Genomic DNA, 19,758 nt, shown 5'->3' on the forward strand with positions numbered 1-19,758 from the left:
GGGGGAGGAGCGTGGAGTGCGTATAGTGCGTATAGTGGAGCGTGTGGGGGAGGAGCGTGGAGTGTGTATAATGGAGCGTGTGGGGGAGGAGCGTGGAGTGTGTATAGTGGAGCGTGCGGGGGAGGAGCGTGGAGTGTGTATAGTGGAGCATGGAGTGCGTATAGTGGAGCGTGTGGGGGAGGAGTGTGGAGTGTGTATAGTGGAGCGTGGAGTGCGTATAGTGCAGCATGTGGGGGAGGAGCGTGGAGTGTGTATAGTGGAGCGTGTGGGGGAGGAGCGTGGAGTGTGTATAGTGGAGCGTGCGGGGGAGGAGTGTGGAGTGTGTATAGTGGAGCGTGGAGTGCGTATAGTGGAGCGTGTGGGGGAGGAGCGTGGAGTGTGTATAGTGGAGCGTGTGGGGGAGGAGCGTGGAGTGTGTATAGTGGAGCGTGCGGGGGAGGAGCGTGGAGTGTGTATAGTGGAGCGTGTGGGGGAGGAGCGTGGAGTGTGTATAATGGAGCGTGTGGGGGAGGAGCGTGGAGTGTGTATAGTGGAGCGTGCGGGGGAGGAGCGTGGAGTGTGTATAGTGGAGCGTGCGGGGGAGGAGCGTGGAGTGTGTATAGTGGTGCGTGCGGGGGAGGAGAGTGGAGTGCGTACTTACTCTGGGAAGCAATGTGCGGCAGTCAGCACCCACTGGGAGTTGATCATACTGCCCCCACACAGATGCTGCTTCTTGTACTGGAGGCTGACCTGCCACGGCCATTCGTCAATGTTGGCATCTGTCCCTCCCACAATGCGTTCAATAGCACTCCGTTCACACTCTGAAACCACACACATGCAGGGTCACATCCCAATCCAAACCAAGATGCATCTTATCACATACATCAGCAGAGATTATAGATTTAAATTTAAAATTTGAATAATTTGAATTTAAAATTTGAATTAGAATATGTTTTTATTAGCCAAGTATGTATACATACAAGGAATTTGCCTTGGTGCTTTGCTCTCAAGGATAACAACACAATATACAGTAAACAATTTTTAAAAAAACATTATAGTTTAAACATGCAAAGAATGAAATAAAATACCAGAGCACAAGGAAGCTACAAACGTTTGGTTGTTGAGTAGAGCTACTGCTCGTGGACACAAGCTGGTTTAATGTCTGGCTGTGGCTGCTTTGACAGTCCGGTGTCGCCTTCCAGAGGGAAGTGCTTCGAAGAGTTTGTGGCCAGGGTGAGAGGGGTCAGAGTTGATCTTGCCCGCTCGCTTCCTGGCCCTTGCAGTGTACAGTTCATCAATGGGGGGAAGGTTGCAGCCAACAACTTTCTCAGCTGAACGAACGATGCGTTGCAGCCTCCGGATGTCATGCTTGGTGGCTGGGCCAAACCAGACCATGATGGAGAAGGTGAGGACAGACTCTATGAAGGCAGTATAAAACTGGACCATCATTGCCTGTGGCAGATAGTGTTTTCTCAGCCGCTGCAGGAATTACATCCTCTGTTGGGCCTTTTTGACTGTGGACTCGATGGTGGCCCCCCATTTAAGGGCCCTGGAGATGATGGTTCCAAGGAACTTAAATGATTCCACAGATGTGACAATGGTGTTGTTGATGGTGAGTGGGGGTGGGGAGGGGAGGGGGAGCTCTCCTAAAGTCTACAATTAGTTCCACCGTCTTAAGAGCATTGAGCTCCAGGTTGTTGCGATGGCACCAGGATGCCAGCTGTGTCACTTCCCCTCTGTAGGCAGATTCCTCCCCATCCTGGATCAGTCCAATCAAGCAAACTTGAAGAGCTTGACAGAGGAGTCCGTCCGCAAACTTGAGGAGCTTGACAGAGGAGTCCGTCCGCAAACTTGAGGAGCTTGACAGAGGAGTCTGTGGAGGTGCATTCGTTGGTGTAGAGAGAGTAGAGAGGGGAGAGTACGCAGCCTTGCGGTACTCCTATGCTGAGGGTCTGCGGGTCTGAGATGTGCTTTCCCAGTCTCACATGCTGCTTCCTGTCTGTCAGGAAGTTGATGATCCACTGACAGAGGGGTTCAGGCACAGTCAGCTGGGAGAGTTTGGAGTGTAGTAGCTCTGGCACAATGGTATTGAATGCAGAGCTAAAATCCACAAACAAAATCCTGGCATAGGTCCCCTGGCAGTCTAGGTGCTGGAGGATGAAGTGCAGGCCTAGGTTGACTGCATCATCCACTGATCTATTGGCCTGGTATGTAAACTGCAGGGGGTTTGCGATGTTTTACAGGTGGGCCAGCACAAGTCTTTCAAGGGTCTTCATGATTACAGAGGTCAGTGCGATCGGCCTGTAGTCATTAAGACCAGTCATCCTTGGCTTTTTGGGTACAGGAACGATAATGGAGACTTTGAAGCTGGCAGGGACAGTGCAGGTTTGCAGGGACTGGTTGAAAATGTCTGTGTAGACCGGTGCCAGTTGTTCGGCACAGAGCTTGAGGGTAGAGGGGGAAACATTGTCTGGTCCTGGGGATTTCCGGCTTTTCTGTCTCCTGAATAGCCTCTCCACCTCCTCAATTTCTATTGTTCGTGATGGAGAAGTGGCCAGACTGATGTTGGGCAGCAGGGGGGGGGGTGTAGTGGACGAGGGCCTAATTAGTGCAGACTGGAGTCAGGCTGTAAGTGGGTGTGACGTGGTGATTGGGGAGGAGTGGGTGGGTACTGGGGTTATGCTTCTGCCTATCCATTACTCTGTTAATGGGGTATGAATGGGAGGGAGGGGGGGGGGGGGGGAAATAGCAGAAACATGTTGACTTGGCTTCTCTATCCATTTCAAATGTACCTTTTAGCCCATCACATTTTATAGCGCATCCATTTTTCATAGTTAACTTTACCATAAACATCATGGCTACTTGAGAAGGTCAGAACCTGAGGATCGTCAACTGATGCCTCATCAGCAGGAATTACGAATACTAAAATCTGTTGGTTTTGGATGAGACCATTTACCCCTGTAGCCCAGCCTCAAAGTCAACCCAGCCCATCTGCTTCAGCAAGCCCACTCCAAACATCCACTCGCTCCTTCATTCCAAAGAGTGTTATCAACAAGATGGACTGCTGAAAAATCACTTGCCATTGCTGTGTTCACCATCGAGATGGCAAAGTGGCCAGTGAATGGGCCCAAGTCCAAGTCACAAACTATTCTGCATGAATCCATGGCCATGGTGAAGTGGAGAGATTGCGTCTTTAGCACTGGAACCTTGACCATGTGGCCTCTGCCTCTCACCTGTCAGGGGGAATTAGAGACGGGCTCGAGGTGCTCGCGTTTCCAAGACCATCCTTGACCCGTGCCATGAATGAATAAACAAACAGCTGGAGATGAGAGTCTGAGAAACTGGGCCAGAATTTCTCAATGAGCATTAAAACTCGAGTGAGCAGTTGGGGAGTAAAGCAGCAGAGATCGCCGTGAAGCTGTACCAAGGCCAGTGACCTCAGACAAGTGGACCTCCTGACTGGCCCAATAACCAACCAGCAATCTGAACCATTCTGGCCCAATGTCCAAGCCGGCATTGGATTAGCCGAGGAGAAGGCTCACTGTGATTGATCAACTCAAATGCCTTTATGAGACAACTGCCAGGAGGCAAACCAAATAAATCTTATCTTTGAGATCATTCCTATGCCCCTATCCATGAGATCGCTTTATAGCTTCACAGAACACATGAAAGGACTGTTTACCAAACACCCATTTACTTATTTAATATCTAGCTAAATAATTAACTCACGTGCACAGACAAGGGACACAATCTGACCGGAAGTGCAAGTCCTGAAAATAAAACCAAAATAAGCATTTGTTTGAGTTTCAGTTGAAAGTTAACTTTATCTTGATTTGCTTTCACCCTCTGTGATTTAATGTTGACTCCGAGCTGAACCAAGCAAGATACAAAAAACTGAATTGTCTTGACTGAAAATGTCTCTAGAGATGCTGTGATGTACATGTAATATAAATGCCAGAGACCTTGAGACCAAGAGCAGAAGCTGACCAATGTGCTTGTGCCTCGTGACTGAGGTCAGGTGACCTTCTAGAGGTTTCCTGCTGAAGGATGATTATTAAAATCTTCTTACAAGATGACATTACATACACATCACATCTCCCCCTTTACTTTAATTACATCACAGATGCTGCCTGACCTGATGACTTACTTACTCCAGCACTCTGTGTCCTTTTGTATCTGCAGTTCTTTGCTTCTAAAAGATTCAAAAATCTTGCAACTTCATAAATGATTTAATATCTTAAGGCACGGAGCAGCACAGTGGTGCAGCAGTAGAGTTGCTGCCTCACAGCGCCAGAGACCCGGGTTCAATCCTGACTACAGGTGCTGTCTGTACGGAGTTTGTACGTTCTCCCCGTGACCTGCAATGGTTTTCTCCGAGATCTTTGGTTTCCTCCCATACTCCAAAGACCTACAAGTTTAAATTGGCTTGGTATGAATATAAAAACTGTCCCGAGTGTGCATCGGGCAGTGTTAATGTGCGGGGTCGCTGGTCGATGTGGACTCTGTGGGACAAAGGGACTGTTTCTGTGCTGTATCTCTGAACTAAAATCGTGAAGGGTTTAGACAGAGTAAACTGTGAGCAAGCATTTCTGGTGACTAGAGTTAGATTGTGAAGGATGCCAGTTTAAGATGATTGGCACTGGAATGAGGAAATTCAAACAACCAAGGGCCAATGCACTACCTGATGGGATGTGGGAGGAAGAGCTTTCTCAAAGGGAAGTGGACAAATAATTAGGAGGAAAATTTAGTGAGAAGAACTATGGAGTGGGATTAAGGGGTTTACTCTGCAAATCTGATACAGACTTAATGAACCAATTTGCCTCCTTCTGATAGAACATTATTGACCTGAAATTCCTTCCCTGCTGCACAAGCCTCTGGAATGGTTGAGCATTGCCCACATCTGGCTTGTTTGGATCTTCTACTCTGTGCTTTAACATCCTCAATTCTGTGACTCTCAAATTGAAACTCTCCTCTCCCCACATCTCCCTCTTGGCATATCTGTTAGGGAACATTATCCCTAATTAATGATCAACTTTTTTGAAGAGGTGCAAAGGTTGATGGTGGCAGTGGATTCAACGCCAACAGGAATCTCTGCATTTAGGACCTTTGCTTTAAACCCATCTGCGAATGGGAATTTCTTGCCTGTTGACCCTATCTTGACCGGCCATGCTCTTGTACACCGCTATCAAATATCATCCCTCCCTCTGCACTCCAAGAACTCATGGTCATAGAGTACAGAAACAGGTCCTTCGACCCATCATGCTTATGCTGGCCATCAAGTACCCAATTACACCAAGCCCATTTAATCTCCCCACATATCCATCAACTGCCCCCTGATTCTCCCTGCTCACCTCTACCCAGGGCAAGTTACAATGGCCAGTTAAGCTGACAACCTGTACTGTTTTGCAATGTGGGATGAAACTCAAGCACCAGCAGAAACCCATGCGTTCATGGGGAAAATAGGCAAAGTCCACGCAGACAGCAGCCAAGGTCAGGATTGAACCTGGATTTTCTGGAGCTGCGAGGCTTTAATAGATGAGCCACATACCAACCTACTTCACCAATCCAAATCTTTGCCTGAAGCCCTTTCCCATCTTTCCCTGGAGCTATGCTGGCAAGATTCCTCTGCACCTTCCCAGACCCACTAGATGATCACTCATCACCCACCAACATTTTCATCCAAATCATTTATATCTATAAAATCACAAAGCGATGTCAGCACTGGCCCTATACGTCCAGTCAGAATAACACCCTCTAAATATACCCTCTGTCATCTATGGTCAAAACCAACTTTGAATCCAATCTACCAAGTTTCCACACATTGCATGAGCTTTACTCTCCTGGATCAGCTTTCAGAGATAGGAGATCCCCTGGACAAGCTTTAAATGAAGTCTGCACATCTTATTGAATATGAGCGGAATAGAGGCCACAACATGCTACTCACCCTTCCGTTAGTACACTTTGGATGGAGCTAGGGTTTGTAGCATGGTTGGCATTGATAATCTTGTGCATGGGCCAGTTGTTTAAGGACATCGGGACACTGATGGGGTCCCTGCGTAGAAACAATACTCATTAATGAAACATAATCCTTGCAAGTGTGGCCGGAACAGTGTTGGCACCAGAGGCCCAGGTAACTCACAGCTAAGGATTCAAGAGGATATGATTTAACTGCATAATTTGATTCAGTATCATATATCTGTACACTGTGAATGGCTGATTATAATTATGTATTGTCTTTCCGTTGCCTGGTTAGCACGCAACAAATGCTTTTCATTGTGCCCTGGTACACACAACAATAAACTGAACTAAACAGCAACAGTGCCGTGTGGTATTGAAGACCAACGGAGGCAGGTTCAACATCAGAGGGCGGAGGAGATCATTTCTGTCTCAGTCGCTGCAGTCACTTCTACCAAGCAAATGGTCCGATTCTCAGCTCCAGTATATATTATATATATGTTAGACAGTATAGTTTCTTGCTGATAATGCAGTGACATCAATTATACATGCATGGGGTCACCACCTGCCCATTTAATTTACACTCAAACATTCTAGTCAAAAGTGATAGGAGCAGAATTGATCATTCGGCCCATCAAGTCCAGTCCACCATTCAATCATGGCTGATCTTTCTTTCCCTCTCAACCCCATTCTTCTGCTTTGACTCCCTTACTGATGAAGAATCTGTTAATCTCCACCTTAAAAATACCCACTGACTTGGCCTCCACAGCTGTCTGTGGCAATGAATTCCATAGACTCACCACCCTCTAACTAAAGAAATTCCTCCTCATCTTTCTAAAGGTACATCCTTTGTTTCTGAGACTGCGCCCTCCATTTCTAAACTCTTCCACTAGTAGAAACATTCTGTCCACATCCACTCTATCCAGGCCTTCCACTATTTTGGTCTTTGTCCTAAAATATTAATTGTCTCTTTTCCCACAGATTTGCCCTGCTCTGTTGAATCTTCCAGTGTTTTCTGTGTTTTTTTAATACATGTTAGATTTCTGATATCAGCAGTTTATTTTCTGTTTAATATCTCACTGAACAGATACTGGGATAGAAACGTCATCGTGACTGCTGCCCCATACCTTGCGTAAGCAAGCTGAGAACAGGCGACTCGGGCAAGCTTGGCATTCCAGTTCTTATAACACACACTCTTCCACTCCAGTGACGCTGAATCCTTCACCTGCAGAATGGAGCTGGGTCCGTAAATCCGCACTGTAAAGGAACATAGGACAGCACCATGGATGAATTCATTCCGCAGGGGAAGCACTGAAGAATACTGTGCTGAAGATCACTATTTGCCTACCTGGATATTCTCCTTGGAAGGTAATGTTTACCACACAGTCAATCTCATCTTCGCCATTGGAACAGTCTCTGATCCCATTGCATTGCAAATCCACAGAAATGAACTTAAAAGATTTGTGGCAGAAGAAATAGTATGTGTCGATGGCAACCTTCACTGAAAGGGAAAGGACAATGCTGGTCAGATATCAACACAAGGTCAACTAGCTCAAGACTGCCTATTGTGGCCAATGGGATGGTGCAGGAATCCCGGGCAGTGGCTCCAACCTACCAGTTAAGATAGTATTTCACAAAATGAAGCAAAGGATTCAATAACTTAAAGCAGCGATTCCTCACCTGATCCATCACAACAAACCACAACAGGACAATCACCAATGCACCAGCTGAAAACCAGCCCAAGGACATCAAACAAACCAATCCCTGGGGTTAGATGATGGCAACCAAGATTCCCTTCGACCAAACCCTATCTAGTGACTACCCCTGGAACAAATGTGCAGAGAAACAGACAAACAAACAGCCACAGCTAATTAAATTGCTGGATAGTAAGTGCCTGATCACCAGGGAAGGTTATTAAAACTGATGAGCCATCATGTAGATGAGCCATCATGAAGGTTATTAAAACTGATGAGCCATCATGTAGGGAAATCTCTGGATAAAAACAAACAAAACCAATCTCACCTTTCAAACAAATAGATCAGACCTCCCAAGAGCAAATACAGGACGATTTTACTGTGGTGAATGGAATGAATAAACAATCATGAGGTAGAGAAAAGTCACTTCCTGGAGCAGGGCAGAGCAGAGCGGGGCTCGTGGTGGTGATACAGGTGATACAGTTAGAGCAAAGGCATTCACAGCTGCTGCTGGGAACCATCTGTACACAAAGGACAGGGAAATTCTGGCATGCTCTCCCAGAAAAGCTCAGTGGAGAGTCAATTATATATTCAATGTCGTGAAGTAGGTATTTTTAATCACAAGGACATTTAAGCTCCAAGGCAAGGAATAGCTGAGGATCCAAGATCTAATTCAAGTGCTCCTAAACAACTAGAGTCATAGCGTCTTACAGTGCAGAAACAGGCCCTGTGGCCTACCCCACCCACATCGACCAACATGCCCCACCTACACTAGTCCCACTGCCCACAGTTGGCCCATATCCCTCGAAACCTGTCCTATCCATGTACCTGTCTAAATGTTTCTTAAATGTTGTAATATACCCTGCCTCGACTACCTCCTCTGGCAGCTTGTTCCATACACCCACCACCCTTTGTGTAAACAGTTACGCCTCAGGTTCCTATTAAATCTTTCCCCCCCTCAATTCTTGCTCTGAGTTTCGTGAAATTTCTTTCTTTTTCTCCACAAACGTCCAAATCCAATTAGTCTCTTGTTTTTAATCCATTTATAATTACATTCCCTCCCCTTTCATTGTCAATGGCCTGCTACACCTCCCCATATAAAATAATTTGCAGTGATATCATAGGCCTGGGAAGCATGCAATCAGCTGTATTGCGGTATAAACTTCATACATGATACCTCACGCAACCAAATGCCTAGTGGACATTTGATGCCAGGCTTGTTTGTGAACAATGGAAACAAGCAGAGCAGAACAACAAATCAGAATTTCAGCAAATTCAAAGCACACAGAGGAGGAACACTTTATAAAAATGTTTTAGACAATAGACAATAGGTGCAGGAGGAGGCCATTCGGCCCTTCGAGCCGGCACCGCCATTCAATGTGATCATGGCTGATCATTCTCAATCAGTACCCCGTTCCTGCCTTCTCCCCATACCCCCTGACTCTGCTATCCTTAAGAGCTCTATCTAGCTCTCTCTTGAATGCATTCAGAGAATTGGCCTCCACTGCCTTCTGAGGCAGAGAATTCCATAGATTCACAACTCTCTGACTGAAAAAGTTTTTCCTCAGCTCAGTTCTAAATGGCCCACCCCTTATTCTTAAACTGTGGCCCCTTGTTCTGGACTCCCCCAACATTGGGAACATGTTTTGCATAAAGAAGCAAATCAGCTTACCAAAATACGCGGCAACAGCTATGATCGCTAAGACAATAAGCACCATGAGGACCGTCATGATGATCTTCTTCCTCTTGTCCATGGCACATTTGGATGAATTAGAGTCATCTGGAGGATGGAGAATGTGTTAGTGCAATGCTTGTCAGTCAGTCTGCTTCTTCACCCATCCCCACATTGACAAATTCAGGAAGGAGCTGGGATCAGGCGCAGGGTCTGGCTCCGGATTCACTTTAATTGGGCCTTCAGATATTCAGGAGTGTTTTTGACTTCCAATTTATATGGGTGCAAGATCTAAAGAATCCTACTGAGAAATGGCACACAGGAACAGAGCCACATTTGTCTCCCCCCCCCCCCCCCCACAAAAATCAACTCTCTTTATCCAACAACTCATCTTATTAGGATATCTTAAGAAACTTTAAAGTCATTGAAATCTTTGGATGTAACCAAGTTGTAATGTTGCAAATGTGAAAACCAAATTTGGGCAAAGTCTTACAAATAATGGCCAAATTACCCAATCCAATGGAATAATTAGGAGTTAACATTACACAGGACTCACCTGTGTGGCGGTATCCTTTATGTCTCGATAAGGTAAAGGACCTTTGTCTAACATCACAGCACTAAAGTAACAATCTAGATTGTATACTGGAGTTAATGGAGACTGATTGCTCCCCAGGGAAAGAGTTAGCCACAGGTGCTTGTATTTAAATAAACCCTTGATGACTCTGCCATGTGCTTGTTCTCACAACAAACTAATTACAGAGATAGGAAAGCAGTGTTGGGACCATCAGACCTGGGAGTGACTGAAACACTCCAACTGGAATGATCCACACAAAGCCTCAGTACTCAGAGTAGGTCTTAAAAATAGTTTATTAAAAGAGTAAGATTATCATTCCTCTCTTTACCTAGCAACTTCATCTGAATATTTCCACTCCCAAATCTGAAGAAATGCAGACTTCAGTCAAGAGACGTACAGGTATGTAGGTTAATTGGCTGGGTAAATGTAAAAATTGTCCCTAGTGGGTGTAGGATAGTGTTAATGTACGGGGATCACTGGGCGGCACGGACTTGGAGGGCCGAAAAGGCCTGTTTCCGGCTGTATATATATGATATGATATGATAAGTCAAGTCAAGTTTATTTGTATAGCACATTTAAAAACAACCTACGTTGACCAAAGTGCTGTACATCAGTTCAGGTACTATGAACGAACATACAATGGCACACAAACATAACAGCACATACATAAACAGTTCACAGCGCCCCCTCAGAGGGCCTCAAACGCTAGGGAGTAGAAATAGGTTTTGAGCCTGGACTTAAAGGAGTCGATGGAGGGGGCAGTTCTGATGGGGAGAGGGATGCTGTTCCACAGTCTAGGAGCTGCAACCGCAAAAGCGCGGTCACCTCTGAGCTTAAGCCGAGACCGCGGGATAGTCAGTAGCCCCAAGTCGGCCAACCTGAGGGACCTGGAGATAGAGTGGTGGGTTAGAAGAATTTTGATATGGCGGGGGGAGGGGGGGGGGGGGCAAGCCCATTTAGGGCTTTGTATGTGAATAGGAGGAGCTTGAAGCTGGTACTGTACTGGGAGCCAGTGGAGAGAGGCCAGAATCGGGGTGATGAGTCTCGCTGCGGCGTTTTGGACCAATTGCAGGCGGGACAGGGATGATTGGCTGATCCCAGTGTATAGGGAGTTGCAGTAGTCTAGGCGGGAGGAAATGAATGTGTGGATGATTTTTTCAATGTCGTCAAATTGGAGGAATGGTTTGATTTTAGCTATGGTACGAAGCTGGAAGAAGCTGGCTTTTACACAGCTTTGACTTGCTTGTCAAACATTAATGCAGAGTCAAATATCACGCCAAGGCTTTTGACAATAGACAATAGACAATAGACAATAGGTGCAGGAGTAGGCCATTCAGCCCTTCAAGCCAGCACCGCCATTCAATGCGATCATGGCTGATCACTCTCAATCAGTACCCCGTTCCTGCCTTCTCCCCATACCCCCTCACTCCGCTATCCTTAAGAGCTCTATCCAGCTCTCTCTTGAAAGCATCCAACGAACTGGCCTCCACTGCCTTCTGAGGCAGAGAATTCCACACCTTCACCACTCTCTGACTGAAAAAGTTCTTCCTCATCTCCGTTCTAAATGGCCTACCCCTTATTCTTAAACTGTGGCCCCTTGTTCTGGACTCCCCCAACATTGGGAACATGTTTCCTGCCTCTAATGTGTCCAATCCCCTAATTATCTTATACGTAAGATCCCCCCTCATCCTTCTAAATTCCAGTGTATACAAGCCCAATCGCTCCAGCCTTTCAACATACGACAGTCCCGCCATTCCGGGAATTAACCTAGAGAACCTACGCTGCACGCCCTCCATAGCAAGAATATCCTTCCTCAAACAGTACTCCAGGTGCGGTCTCACCAGGGCCCGGTACAACTGTAGAAGGACCTCTTTGCTCCTATACTCAACTCCTCTTGTTACGAAGGCCAACATTCCATTGGCTTTCTTCACTGCCTGCTGTACCTGCATGCTTCCTTTCATTGACTGATGCACTAGGACACCCAGATCTCGTTGAACTCCCCCTCCTCCTAACTTGACACCATTCAGATAATAATCTGCCTTTCTATTCTTACTTCCAAAGTGAATAACCTCACACTTATCTACATTAAACTGCATCTGCCATGTATCCGCCCACTCACACAACCTGTCCAAGTCACCCTGCAGCCTTATTGCATCTTCCTCACAATTCACACTACCCCCCAGCTTAGTATCATCTGCAAATTTGCTAATGGTACTTTTAATCCCTTCGTCTAAGTCATTAATGTATATCGTAAATAGCTGGGGTCCCAGCACCGAACCTTGCGATACCCCACTGGTCACTGCCTGCCATTCCAAAATGGCCCCATTTATCCCCACTCTTTGCTTTCTGTCTGTCAACCAATTTTCTATCCATGTCAGTACCCTACCCCCAATACCATGTGCCCTAATTTTGCCCACTAATCTCCTATGTGGGACCTTGTCAAAGGCTTTCTGAAAGTCGAGGTACACCACATCCACTGACTCGCCCCTGTCAATTTTCCTAGTTACATCCTCAAAAAATTCCAGTAGATTTGTCAAGCATGATTTCCCCTTCGTAAATCCATGCTGACTCGGAATGATCCCGTTACTGCTATCCAAATGCTCAGCAATTTCGTCTTTTATAATTGACTCCAGCATCTTCCCCACCACTGATGTCAGACTAACTGGTCTATAATTACCCGTTTTCTCTCTCCCTCCTTTCTTAAAAAGTGGGATAACATTTGCTATCCTCCAATCCACAGGAACTGATCCTGAATCTATAGAACATTGAAAAATGATCTCCAATGCTTCCACTATTTCTAGAGCCACCTCCTTAAGTACCCTGGGATGCAGACCATCAGGCCCTGGGGATTTATCAGCCTTCAGTCCCATCAGTCTACCCAAAACCATTTCCTGCCTAATGTGGATTTCCTTCAGTTCCTCCATCACCCTAGGTTCTCCGGCCCCTAGAACATTTGGGAGATTGTGCGTATCTTCCTCAGTGAAGACAGATCCAAAGTAACGGTTTAACTCGTCTGCCATTTCTTTGTTTCCCATAATAAATTCCCCTGTTTCTGTCTTCGACATGCGGTTTGACTAGGGAGGATAGGCTTCCAAGGCTGCCTGTTATCGTTTTGATGGAGTCAGGGTGGCCGAATAGGATGACCTCAGACTTGCTCCCACAAATCCAGTGCAGTACTTTGTTTACATTGCATTTTGCTCAAAGCGCTGTACCAATTTATAAATGATCAAAAGCTGTAGGGTTAATGTCACTGAAAAATGCATCCTGTTACTAAAATCCATCACATGCAGTGACAATTATTAATGAAGACCTGCAGCATTGAAACTAATTTTTTGCAGCCTTCTTGCACATGACTCATCATGAGTATGGAATATTAAATACTCACATTCTTATCAGTCTACTATTTATCACCCACTAGATGACCATTCAAATCCTTTTTAAAAGGCAGAGATAGATTCTTGATTAGTATAGGTGTAATGGGTTATGGGGAGAAGGCAAGAGAACAGGGTTAGGAGGGAGAGATAGATCAGCCATGATTGAATGGCGGAGTAGACCTGATGGGCCGAATGGCCTAATTCTGCTCCAATCACATGATCATGACATCAGCTCAAGCTTGACCTCTGACAAAGCAGAGTAGGCAGAGGATAAAGGTAAACAACCTTTCCTAATGAAAGGCAGGGAAAGTGAGATTGTATCCACACACTTTATGCAAGTACAAATATGAGAGTCATTTGTCCCACCTGGATCTACTGGAATGATGGCATTTATTGGACGTTGAGGAACAAATGCATCCGCCTCTCCCTTGACATTCGCTCTTTCTTGGGGCTGAAAGAAATGAAGAGAGATGGTCAGCGATTAAAGGTGAGAGTCGACAGCTTCAAGTTGCTGGGCATTGAAGATCTGCCTCAGGCCTTGCATATTGATGTAGTCACAAAAAATGCTCACCAATTGCTCCACTTTCTTCAAAGGGAGGTTTGGAATGTCGACAAATACTCTCTTGAACATCTACAGGTATACGGAAGAGACCACACTAACTGATTGGATCATGGCTCGGTTTGGCAATGCAAACACCCAGGAATGGAGGAGATTACAGAGAGTGGTAGACACTTCCTGACCCATCACAAGCTCTGACCTCCCAACCCCAGGGTTCTACAGGAGCCACTACCTCAAAGAAGCAGCCAATATCAAAGACACACACCACTCTGGCCACATGCTCATCCTGCTCCTATCATCAGTGAGGTGGTACAGCAGCCCAAAACCATGACCACTCCGTTCAAGTATAGCTTCCCACTCTTGAATTCTGCACAAGACTGGCCTCTGCAATGATGAACGTTTGTGCACTGTATCTTTGTTGCACCTACACACTTTGGTTTTGGCAGAATTATGGTTACCCAGTATTAAGGACATTAATTTGTTGAATTTTCTGATTATAATATATGATCTATGTGTATTGCATTACTGCTAGTAAGAATTTCATTGTTCAGTTATCGGCACACATCACAATTAAATGCCTTTGACTCTTAGATACAACAAAATCCAAAACAACTTCACTGGAGAGTTAGTTGTGCACAAAGGGATTGGCATATATCCGTTGTACACGGTCTACTTGGAAAAGATTGGGGTTCCATCTAGTAGCATGAATTAGTTTGAGGCAAGGTATCTGAGACGATCTTGAATCCCTGCACTCACACCTTCCCTTCCTCATCCCGTGATGCCATGGGATTGGAAGAAGAGAGCTGTTGGTGGGAATCACCAAAGGAGCTGGCATCAGAGGTTAGTAACCATGGAGGGACATTTAACATGTCCCATCTTCAGGCAAGAGTGCCATATAGCGAATATAATTGACAAGGTCATTTCAATATTTTTAAAAGATCATGCAACAGTACGTTCTGAAAAAATAGAGGGACTTGACTGCTTGGACAAGTAGACCAGGTAAAGGTGATTCATGCCATTGTCTTAAGTGCACAACTAACTTCACAAAGATGTTGAATTGGATTTTATTGTATCAGAGAGTCAGAGATGTTTAATTATCACATGTATTGACAGCAGCGCTGTGAAATTCTTACTTTCAGTAGTTCAATGTGCATTGAAATGAAATGCACACATAAAATATAATCATAGAAACATAGAAACATAGAAAATAGGTGCAGGAGGAGGCCATTCAGCCCTTCGAGCCAGCACCGCCATTCATTGTGATCATGGCTGATCATCCATAATCAGTAACCTGTGCCTGGCTTCTCCCCATATCCCTTGATTCCACTAGCCCCTAGAGCTCTATCTAACTCTCTTTAAAATTCATCCAGTGAATTGGCCTCCACTGCCTTCTTTGGCAGAGAATTCCTCAAATTCACAACTCTCTTGGTGAAAAAGTTTCTTTTTCAGTTTTAAATGGCGTCCCCTTTATTCTTAGACTAGAATTTAAAAAAACAATAAATAACTAATAACTAATACATAGAAACATAGAAAATAGGTGCAGGAGTAGGCCATTCGGCCATTCGAGCCTGCACCGCCATTCAATATGATCATGGCTGATCATCCAGCTCAGTAACCTGTACCTGCCTTCTCTCCATACCCCCTGATCCCTTTAGCCACAAGGGCCACATCTAACTCCCTCTTAAATATAGCCAATGAACTGGCCTCAACTACCTTCTTTGGCAGAGAATGCCACAGTCTCACCACTCTCTGTGTGAAGAAATGTTTTCTCATCTCGGTCCTAAAAGACTTCCCCCTTATCCTTAAGCCGTGACCCCTGGTTCTGGACTCCCCCAACATCGGGAACAATCTTCCCGCATCTAGCCTCTCCAACCCCTTAAGAATTTTATATGTTTCTATAAGATCCCCCCTCAGTCTTCTAAATTCCAGCGAGTACAAGCCTAGTCTATCCAGTCTTTCTTCATATGAAAGTCCCGTCATCCCAGGGATCAATCTGGTGAACCTTCTCTGTACTCCCTCCAAGGCAAGAACGTCTTTCCTCAGATTAGGAGACCAAAACTGCACACAATACTCCAGGTGCGGTCTCACCAATGCCCTGTACAACTGTAGTAGAACCTCCCTGCTCCTAAACTCAAATCCTCTTGCTATGAATGCCAACATACCATTCGCTTTCTTCACTGCCTGCTGCACCTGCACGCTTGCTTTCAATGACTGGTGCACCATGACACCCAGGTCACGTTGCATCTCCCCTTCTCCTAATCGGTCACCATTCAGGTAATACTCTGCTTTCCTGTTCTTGCCGCCAAAGTGGATAACCTCACATTTATCCACATTATATTGCATCTGCCATGCATTTGCCCACTCGCCTAATCTATCCAAGTCACTCTGCAGCCTCCTAGCATCCTCCTCGCAGCTAACACTGCCACCCAGCTTCGTGTCATCCGCAAATTTAGAGATGTTGCATTCAATTCCCTCGTCCAAATCATTAATATACACTGTAAATAACTGGGGTCCCAGCACTGAGCCTTGCGGTACCCCACTAGTCACTGCCTGCCATTCCGAAAAGGACCCGTTTATTCCTACTCTTTGCTTCCTGTCCACCAAACAATTTTCTATCCACCTCAACACTGAACCCTCAATACCGTGTGCTTTAAGTTTGTACACCAATCTCCTATGTGGGACCTTGTCGAAGGCCTTCTGAAAGTCCAGATTCAACACATCGACTGGTTCTCCCTTATCCACTCTACTAGTTACATCCTCGAAAAATTCTATAAGATTCGTCAGACATGATTTGCCTTTTGTAAATCCATGCTGACTTTGTCCAATGATTTCACCACTTTCCAAATGTGATGCTATCACATCTTTAATAACTGACTCTAGCATTTTCCCCACTACCGATGTTAGGCTAACTGGTCTATAATTCCCCGTTTTCTCTCTCCCTCCCTTTTTAAAAAGTGGGGTTACATTAGCTACCCTCCAGTCCTCAGGAACTACTCCAGAATCTAAAGAGTTTTGAAAAATTATCAGTAATGCATCCACTATTTCTGAGGCTACTTCCTTAAGCACTCTGGGGTGCAGCCTATCTGGCCCTGGGGATTTATCTGCCTTTAATCCATTTAATTTACCTAACACCACTTCCCGACTAACCTGGATTTCCCTCAGTTCCTCCATCTCATTAGACCCCTGGTCCCCCACTATTTCCGGCAGACTATTTATGTCTTCCTTAGTGACAAGGTAACCATAATACTAATGCAAAAGTTGAATTGTGGAGGGGGAAGTGTTCTGAGGAATCATAACCAGGTGTCATTGCTTGAGGGGAAGAATTAAAAGCAGGTTTTCATAAATGTATTAGACTTTAAATAGGCAAAACAATTTGTGCACAGTTCTGATCACAATATAAAATATAATTGGAGAAGGTAAAGATTTATGAATCAGGTGAAGAACCTAGGGATCTTTCCTCCAGAAAAGCAAACACAGACAACTTGATGGAGGTTCTTCAAAATTATGAAAGAATTTATAACTCAGTAATGGAGAAAACATTTCCATTTTAGTAGACAAGGCAGGAGACGAGGTAACTCAGCGGGTCAGGCAGCATCTCTGGAGGGAAAGGTTAGACTGTGGAATTTTACACTGGGAGTAGCTGACGAGAGGGAGAGAAAAGATTCACAGGAACGTTGCTCTGGGCAGCTGGAGTTATATTGAGATTGGATAGGCTGGGAAGGAGGCTTATAAAATCATACGGGCATAGTTAGGGTAGAAAGTCTCAGTCTTTTTCCCTGGGGTTGAGGAATCTACAAGTGGAGAGCAGAGGTTTTATATGAGAGGGGAAAGATTTAAAAGGGAATCTGAGAGGCAACATTTTCCACAGAATGTGGTGGGTACATGGAATGTGGTGGGTACATGGAATGCGGTGGGTACATGGAATGAGCTTCCAGAGTTAGGGGGAGTGATAGGTACAATTGCAATGTTAAAAATATATTTGGACAGATACCAAGGTTTAGAGCAACACGGGCCAAAGCAGGCAAATGGGATTAGTGTTGATGGCCAAATTGGTCAGTGTGGACGAGTTAGGGCCATCGGATCTGTGTCCATGCTGGAGTAATGCACATCGACAAGATGCATATCATTGACACCATTTAGGCCGAGAAAAAAAGAGAATTCCAAAAGGGGGAGATAAAATGCTACAGGATGGGGAGGAATCTAGTGTGGGGCATACACACTAGCAAGTCTAATTGGGCCAAATGACCATTTTCTACACAACCCATCACACTAATTCATCACCAGAAAAATGATATCCTGAGACACCAGGCATCACAGAGCCAACAAACACAGTGTTCTACTCTGTAAGAATATCATTGATTTCCACCCAACAACTTCACCCAAAATTATTTGGAACATAGATACCTGCTCAGGTATTACCTCCAAGCACTGGGACTGTTGCTAAACCCCTGGGCATTAACAATACTTTACAAATTGCATGCACTTGTTACAGCAAAGTCAATAACTTTAATTATATGCCAATTTACCCCAGGATGAAAACTATTCAAGAAGCCACTGACTCATGGCAAAAACCCAGAGACCTCTCATATCAGTTGATGCACAACAAACCTGCTCGTCCTGGCTTTTTATTCTAACCTCATATTTACTGAACCAGCTCGCCCAACAAATCCGATCAGGCCATTCGATCACCAGGGGTGGCCAGGGATGGCCAGCCTGGCTGTAGCTACGATCAGTCCACCTCTGCCTCCCATCTTCCACACAACCCTCTTACTTTGGTCGCTGACCACCTTACCAGCAGACGAACGAGGAGAGAATTTCATTCATGCTCCCAGTCGCACATTGAGTGCCAAAACCTCAAAGAGCAACAAGCAATGGGCAATGGAGACTAATCTACATGGCGGAAGCAGGTCTACACTGGGAATGTATTTAAAACCAAGAGACATTTCAAGTTGATAGACAAAGTGCTGGAGCAACTCAGATGGTCAGGCAGCATCTCTGCAGAAAAAGCATGGTTTTGGTCATTTTAGGTCGGAACCTTTCTCAGACACTTTAAGTTCCTGGATAATCATTCAAGTCATTGTAAGCACTTTGCTTGTGCGAGACTATTCAATTAAATACGGAATGACTAGGTTTCAAATTTCTACAGTGGTTTAAGAAATATTTAAAGGAGCAGCCCGAGACTTATAGATTCCTGCTCATCCACTTCTGCAAACTATCGAAACCAGGCTCCATCAGTCAACCGGTTAAAATTCTGCCCACCTGCTTGACCTTTCTAATATCCCTCAGCAAACCATCTTCTGCACTACGTGCTTACCTCTGTGCCAGTGAGTGTGGATACAATTCACTTGGTCCCTTCATCCAATTCATTAATGTAGATTGTAAATAATTGTGGTCACAGCACTACTCCTTTAAAACCTTGCCAAGTTCAAAATAATCCTTCTACCCCAACAATGCTAGCTCGCCACGTCTATGGGTATCTATGCTAATATATCACCTCACGATGGGTCCCAGCCCATAATGGAGGCCACACTATATCTACAGATATCATTTTACCACATACCTATTGCAACCACACACAACATGTCAAGCACCTTTCCTTTCATAACACCACATTTACACTACATTATTTTCTAAATGTTCTCCTGCATTCACACACACACATATATATATATACACACATACAAATATACGTACACGCACACACACACACACATATATACACATACACACATAAACACACACACATATATATATATATATATATATATATATACACACACACATACACACACACACACATACACAATTAGATTACCTTGGCCATCATTTCCTGCCCTCTCTTCCATTCTTGAAGTTTAGCATGACATTTGTGGCAGTTAATGCCTTTGCTGTATCTCGGTCCCAGTGGAGGCTCATGAAGTTTGGACACACAATATGAGCACAGATGTACG

The 19,758-nt window shown here is 45.0% G+C and overlaps 1 protein-coding gene across 2 annotated transcripts in view; it reads right to left on the reverse strand.

The window, feature by feature from the left end:
• The window catches only part of LOC144608667 (transmembrane protease serine 4-like), a 50,493-nt gene that overhangs the window by 13,271 nt on the left and 17,464 nt on the right, over positions 1-19,758 (reverse strand). For both annotated transcript variants that reach the window (XM_078426654.1, XM_078426653.1), the window contains exons 2-8: positions 13,615-13,699; positions 9,301-9,408; positions 7,283-7,435; positions 7,062-7,191; positions 5,924-6,031; positions 3,709-3,749; positions 641-800 (exon numbers count right to left, since the gene is read on the reverse strand). In XM_078426654.1, coding sequence (XP_078282780.1) covers positions 641-800; positions 3,709-3,749; positions 5,924-6,031; positions 7,062-7,191; positions 7,283-7,435; positions 9,301-9,408; positions 13,615-13,699 — 785 coding nt within the window. The remainder of the gene's footprint in view (positions 1-640; positions 801-3,708; positions 3,750-5,923; positions 6,032-7,061; positions 7,192-7,282; positions 7,436-9,300; positions 9,409-13,614; positions 13,700-19,758) is intronic.

The sequence above is a fragment of the Rhinoraja longicauda genome, chromosome 32 (genome assembly GCF_053455715.1).
Source record: "Rhinoraja longicauda isolate Sanriku21f chromosome 32, sRhiLon1.1, whole genome shotgun sequence".
Taxonomy (NCBI): Eukaryota; Metazoa; Chordata; class Chondrichthyes; order Rajiformes; family Arhynchobatidae; genus Rhinoraja; species Rhinoraja longicauda.